Source organism: Octopus sinensis, linkage group LG8, assembly GCF_006345805.1.
Source record: "Octopus sinensis linkage group LG8, ASM634580v1, whole genome shotgun sequence".
NCBI lineage: Eukaryota > Metazoa > Mollusca > Cephalopoda > Octopoda > Octopodidae > Octopus > Octopus sinensis.
The window spans coordinates 26,090,506-26,098,019 of NC_043004.1; the positions used below are offsets into that span (position 1 = coordinate 26,090,506).

Below are 7,514 nucleotides of genomic sequence, written 5' to 3' on the forward strand. Positions count from 1 at the left end.
AATACATGAATCTTACAATCAAGGAGATTTAAAATAATTTATAATTATTTAAAATCCGCAGTACGAGCATATTTTTTGTGTGATTCTACGACTGGCTCTCGTCACACACACACGCATATACATATATATACAAGGGGGTACCCAAAAGTAACCGGAAACGTTCTCTATGGTAAAAACATGTTATGGTTCAGGCTTCCGCTGCTAGAAGCCACTTGATGCGCCCCTCAGGCATCAGTCCGCCGACCGGTGTCGCCGAGTGAAGTCGTACAGCCACGTGGTACGTCTGTGTTTGGTAGTGCTTCTCCCCTGTTCATCGATTTTTACAATGGCTGAAACGATGGAACAGTGTGCTTCTGCGAAATTCTGTTTGCTGCTGGGGAAAACGGTAGCCAAACGGTCGTCATCCTTCAAACGGCTTACAAGGACGCTGTCATGAGCAAAACACAAGTTTACGAGTGGTTTCTACGCTTTAGAAATGGTCAATTGTCGCTTGAAGACCAACCTCATTCAGGGCGACCGTCGACCTCCCAAAGGAATGAAAACATCATGAAAATTCATGAAGTGGTCTTGGAGGACCGTCACCGAACAATTGATGAACTTGTTGATATGACTGGTGTGTCCTGGAGCTCCTGCCAACGAATTTTAAGCGAGGAATTGTGAATGAAAAGAGTTGCAGCAAAATTTGTGTCTCGCTTGCTCATGGATGATTAAAGCAGTTATGACTGAATGCGCGTCGTGAACTGAAAGAACAGCTGGAAGTTGATCCGGACCTTTTTTTCGAAGTTTATCACTGGTGACGGAAGCTGATGCTGTGGAATTTGCAGATGTGGAAAAGGTGAAAAAAAAAACTACGGAAGCATTAAAAGGCATCACTTCGCGAGAGTTCCAACACCTCGAATAGTGGAAAACGTGCCTGGACCGATGCATTATTCCAAATGGAGAATACTTTGAAGGTGATAAAAGTGTAAACATGTAAAGCTAAGGGAATAAAATAATATTGCAAAGTTCCGGTTTGTTTTGGGTATATATATATATATATATATATATATATATTATATATATATATATATATATATATTATATATATATATATATATTATATGTAGAAAAATACAAACTGGGACAAGAACGTAAAACATTTAGGAGACGATACAAAAGACACGGACGGGACATTCGAAGCCTTCAATCTTCAGTCAAGAACCGGATCATCCTAGCAATTTCGGCTGATTATATATATATATATATATATATATATATATATAGTGTGTGTGAGGGTGAGAGAGAGAGAGAGAGAGAAAGAAAGAGAGAGAGAGAGAGAGAGAGAGTGTGTGTGTGCGTGTGTGTGTCCCACCACCGCTTGATATCTGATGTTGATGTATCTCCGTAACTTAGCGGTTCAGCAAAAGTAACAGTCTTTAAAAGAATAAGTACTGGTGTCAATTCATTCAACTAAATCAAAAACTCTTGAAGGCGGCCGCAATTTAATGACCGAAACAATTAAAGGATAAAAGAAAAGATAAAAGATATGTTCGTGTGTACAGATATATGTACACACAAACACACACACGCGCTCCGCGCGCACACATATGCGCACGCACACGTGTTTTGGGACGGTGGTAGTTTTTTCATATCAGATCTTTTGCAGAGATGACGTGGCGATCTCATAGATCTGTGCTCCTTAGAAACAAGCAGTAATTAAAACTGAAAAACACTGACGGGTGATACCATATTTTGAGGCACTGATTCTGATATCAGGTCTGAAATTACATGGCACTGAAACATTTTTGGTGTATATTTTCAACTGATAGTTTCTGGTAATCTTAGACGTTTACATCGACTTATTGGATTTTCTTTCCAACAATATGATTCGTCAAAATACGTGAAACTCAATTGTCCCCGAAAAAAGCGTAATATGAACAGAAAATAGTTTTCTTCCCCGCTACCCACACTAAAAATACCGTTAGCACTTTATGAAATGATGTTAAGAAAGATAATAGATGTCTCTAAAGTGATAGCTAATCAACAGTTCGATGTGAGACAAATTACTGCTTGATGAGTTATTAAAAATTATTTTAATTCTTTTATTTGTTTCAGTTGACTGCGGCCATGCTGGAATACCGCCTTTAGTCGAACAAATCGACCCCAGGACTTATTCTCTGTAAGCCTAGTACTTATTCTAAGGGTCCCTTATGCCTAACCGCTAGGTTAAGGGGACGTAAACACATCAACATCGGTTGTCAAGCGGTGGTGGTGGTGGTGGGGGGGTCAAACACAGATGCACAAACACACGCACACACACTCACACACACACACACACACACACACACACACACACACACACACACATATATATATACGATAGGCTTCTTTCAGTTTCTGTCTACCAAATCCACTCACAAGGCTTTGGTCGGCCCGAGGCTATAGTAGACAACACTTGCTCAAGATGCCACGCAGTGGGACTGAATCCGGAACCATGTGGCTGATAAGCAAGCCACTTACTACACAGCCTCTCCTGCGCCTATATTAATTAGAATTAAGAAATTTTGTCCATGGAGAAATTTTGTTCATGGAGAAGATATCGAAGTGGAGTAACATTTAATACAGGTTAGAAGATGTAAAGATTTTTACAGGAAACTAATATTGGAATGATTGTAAGACGTTCTGTCTGCTGGAGGAATTGCTGTCTGAAAATCTTCTAAGTAGAATTTAGTTTGTGAAGAATAGGAACGTTTGATGATAGTCAGTAAATGACGCCAACGAAACTCAATTGATCGGAATAAACTATCACAAGAGGAAATACTTGTTAGTTATTCAGAGTGCTTTAATGAGTAGAATCAATAGAAATAAGTGGAAGAAAAAACACGAAAAATATTTAAGTATTACATACCTGAAACCTTCTGTTTTGACTTCTTGGAAAAGAAAATACCAAAGTGAAAACGGTGAATGCAACCACCAGAACAAGAATATTTTTCCACAGGTATACTGACTTTTGTGTTGACATTATTAAATTTTGATTTATTTGGGAAAAAAAAATCAGAAACGAAATTTAATTTGACTTTTGGAGCGAAGAACAGATATCAAAATTCAAGAACCGGAGGCATTACGGAAAAAAATGGTGGTATTCGGTGGCTACATTTCATGGTCCGTTATCTACAGGAGTTCATTTGTTTGTGACAGTTACGTATTTTAAGCAGTGTTTTAAAGGAGTAAATGTAAGCGAAAACAACGAGAAGCCAATATTATGGGTGTGAAACTGTTGGTTTTATACAGGTGTAGGTTGACGTTTGACAACAAAGGTGTGTATGATACATTCTTTAAGAGTTAACAAACCATCATGAATATACTAACAACAGTGAAATAATGCCAAACCTATTTCAGTGTTCAAATACCAAAGGATTTGTTGGCAAACACACTTGTTTGCATCAAATTAATTAATATAATTGCTCATTAAATTTAGAGAAAAACCATATGTATTAACAAGAATATCTACAAAACTGGAATTGCTACAAACTTTGACACTTCAAAGAAAGACTCATAGCAAAGATTTAAACATTGGAACTCTATTAACTAGCAGACTTCCAATGTTCAAATCTTTGCCATGAGTCTTTCTTTGAAATGTCAAAGTATTGCGATGTTGCTGTATCACCATATTTCTTCTACAGTGTCTTTGGATTAATTTATCGACGACATTTTATACTGACCCTCTGGCGAACTTTTCGAAAGTAAAAATCGCATTTACTTCACTATCTTGTGTTATAGGCTTATTTTTGTGGTGGTTGATTAACTCCCAGGTCAATCTTATCAAGCTGACATATGATCAAAGGTGTTCCAACCATGGACATCCTATTTTTTCTCAGATATAGTGAAATTAAGAACAGAGTATTGAATGTGTCCTTCTTGAAAGACAGTAAAGTGATTTGAGGGCGTATTGGCTGTTATTTCAAGAATGTCAGACGTAGGTTCTCCTCCTTGGCTTTCATTTGCTTATTGGTTAAAAGAAACCAGTAAATCGTTAGAAGAATCCAACGATTTACTGGTTTCTTTTAATAGAATCACCCAAAGTAAGCTGTAATAGTTTCCTCTATCCTCTATCAAAATAAATCTAATCTGAAACCCTTGGTGTAGGCTAATAAGTGTTCTGTAGAGCAGCTGTGTAGACCTAGTCATCATCCAATTACTGCTGTACAGAAAGTTAAGAGGAAAAAAGAAATAAAAAGCAATGGAATGGTATCTAAGAAGTGTCCCAAAAAAGCGAGGATTCGAGCAAAGTATGCTGAACATTCGGATCTGAGGTGTGAGTATCAAAACTCAATGAAGAACAGTTAATAGGCAAAGTATTGTGTATTAGAAATGAAAAATACCTCCTTGACTTAGAAATTGAAGAAATACAGAAAAATGTCAAACAGGAAACTGCAAGAATCAACATATCAAAACTAGGTGGATGACTACAACTCGTCTGAGAATCAAGAGAGTGTAATCATAGTAGCCAGCCAGGAGAATTCAGTGCTGGCATTTGAAACAAGGGCAAAAAGAAGCGTGCAAGAAGAAAGGGAATTTGATAATTTGGTGGGCATAATCTTGGTGAAGACCAACTAAAAATCCTTGAAAAACAGACAGAAATTAAAGAAACCGAGAGCTCTATTGTCGGTTAATCTGAGAATAGTGAGTCTCAGTGTGATTGATAAGATTTTCAGTGAAAATATTAGAGGTATCAACACACTGATATCAGCAAATGCTAACATAGTTGCAGAACTGTTAGGAGAAAAGAAAGAGCAAAAGAAGGACCAGCAGGTGTCCTGATGGAATAGGTAGATACTAATGAAGACGGAAAAAGCAGATATAGGGAAAGATATAAGTAAATTGGACGAGTGGAAGCAGGCTAAATTAAAGAACAGCTAGCAAAAATAATGCCTCCTCATTGATATGACTGTCCCAATCGATATAAACGTATCTGTCAGGACCTACCAAAAGCTGAGCGAGTATAAAGATCTTGAAATAGAAATTGCCAAAATGTGGAACCTCAATACCTGTTGTCATAGGTGCCCTAGGAATGATAGCAAAAGAGGCTGATTATCTGCTTCAAATACCAGGAAACCCCAAAATGGCAGAAATTCAAAAGATAGTACTCGTAGGAACTGCCCATGTCCTACGTAAAATACTGTCTATGTAATCTCAAATTTTAAGATAAACCCATGATTTTCTTTTGTATTCTTAAACATTCTCTAGTACAAGGCTACGATCAAAACCAAATATATGACACCACAGGCATAACACCAACATGAACTTCTAACTGTGTTGTCTCCTGGGATCGCTGGATGAGACTTGGAGCCAACTTGCAGAAATACAAAGCAAAAGTCAAACATATAATAATAATAATAATAATAATAATAATAATAATAATAATAATAATAATACCCTAAGCTTTCTTTTCAAGTGAAACTTGAAAAAGTTGATGAGGGCTTGGACAAAGAGGAAAGGAAATGTCTTTAGCCCTTTCAAACGGTTCCACCATACAACCTCTTTCGCTACAGCCACAAGACAAATAAAAATTGCCTTACCCAACCGGCCGACAGAGATCAAAGAGGGTACCGACAGAGATCAAAGAAGAGTGCCGACAGAGATCAAAGAGGGTGCCGACAGAGATCAAAGAGGAGTGCCGACAGAGATCAAAGAGGAGTGCCGACAGAGATCAAAGAGGGTGCAAACAAAGATCAAAGAGAGTGCCGACAGACATCAAAGAGGGTGCCGACAGAGATGAAAGAGGAGTGCCGACAGAGATCAAAGAGGAGTGGTGATAGAGGCTAAAGTGGAGTGCCGACAGAGATCAAAGAGGAGTGCCGACAGAGATCAAAGAGGAGTGACGACAGAGATCAAAGAGGGGTGCCGACAGAGATCAAAGAGGGTGCCGACAGAGATCAAAGAAGAGTGTCGACAGAGACCAAAGAGGGTGCCGAGAGAGATCAAAGAGGAGTGCCGACAGAGATCAAAGAGGGTGCCGACAGAGATCAAAGAGGAGTGCCGACAGAGATCAAAGAGGAGTGACGACAGAGATCAAAGAGGAGTGCCGACAGAGATAAAAGAGGAGTGACGACAGAGATCAAAGAGGGGAGCCGACAGAGATCAAAGAGGGTGCCGACAGAGATCAAAGAGGAGTGCCGACAGAGATCAAAGAAGAGTGCGGACAGAGATCAAAGAGAGTGCCGACAGAGATCAAAGAGGAGTGCCGACAGAGATCAAAGAGGAGTTCCGACAGAGATCAAAGAGGGTGCAAACAGAGATCAAAGAGTGTCGACAGACATCAAAGAGGGTGCCGACAGAGATCAAAGAGGAGTGCCGACAGAGATCAAAGAGGAGTGGCGATAGAGGTTAAAGTGGAGTGCCGACAGAGATCAAAGAGGAGTGCCGACAGAGATCAAAGAGGAGTGACGACAGAGATCAAAGAGGTGCAAACAGAGATCAAAGAGAGTGCCGACAGACATCAAAGAGGGTGCCGATAGAGATGAAAGAGGAGTGCCGACAGAGATCAAAGAGGATGCCGACAGAGATCAAAGGATGACGACAGAGATCAAAGAGGATGCCGACAGAGATCAAAGAGGAATGACGACAGAGATCAAAGAGGGGGGCCGACAGAGATCAAAGAGGTGCCGAAGAGATCAAAGAGGAGTGCCGACAGAGATCAAGAGGGTGCCGACAGAGATCAAAGGTGGAGTGACGACAGAGATAAGAGGAGTGCCGACAGAGATCAAAGAGGAGTGACGACAGAGATCAAAGAGGGGTGCCGACAGATAAAAGAGGGCCGACAAGAGATCAAAGAGGGTGCCGACAAAGATCAAAGAGGAGTGACGACAGAGATCAAAGAGGGGTGCCGACAGAGATCAAAGAGGTGCCGACAGAGATCAAAGAGGGTGCCGACAGAGATCAAAGAGGATGCCGACATAGATCAAAGAGGAGTGCCGGCAGAGATCAAAGAGGATTGCCGACAGAGATCAAAGAGTGCCGACAGAATCAAAGAGGAGTGACGACAGAGATCAAAGAGGGTGCCGACATAGATCAAAGAGGAGTGCCGACAGAGATCAAAGAGGAGTGCCGACAGAGATCAAAGAGGAGTGCCGACAGAGATCAAAGAGGAGTGTCGACAGATATCAAAGAGGAGTGACAACAGAGATCAATGAGGGGTGCCGACAGAGATCAAAGAGGATGCCGACAGAGATCAAAGAGGAGTGCCGACAGAGATCAAAGAGGAGTGTCGACAGAGATCAAAGAGGAGTGCCGACAGAGATAAAAAAAGGGTGCCGACAGAGATCAAAGCGGTGCCGACAGAGATCAAAGAGGAGTGCCGACAGATATCAAAGAGAGTGCCGACAGACATCAAAGAGGGTGCCCTCAGAGATGAAAGAGAGTGCCGACAGAGATCAAAGAGGAGTGCCGACAGAGATCAAAGAGGAGTGCCGACAGAGATCAAAGAGGAGTGCCGACAGAGATCAAAGAGGAGTGCCGACAGAGATCAAAGAGGA

At 40.8% G+C, this 7,514-nt stretch overlaps 1 protein-coding gene across 1 annotated transcript in view; it reads right to left on the bottom strand.

Moving 5' to 3' along the window:
- The window catches only part of LOC118764515 (meprin A subunit beta-like), a 58,970-nt gene extending 55,810 nt beyond the window's left edge, over positions 1-3,160 (bottom strand). The window contains exon 1 of the mRNA XM_036505291.1: positions 2,888-3,160. Within this exon, the coding sequence (XP_036361184.1) occupies positions 2,888-3,001 (114 nt within the window). The 5' untranslated portion in view covers positions 3,002-3,160. The remainder of the gene's footprint in view (positions 1-2,887) is intronic.
- Between the last annotated feature and the right edge of the window lie 4,354 nt (positions 3,161-7,514).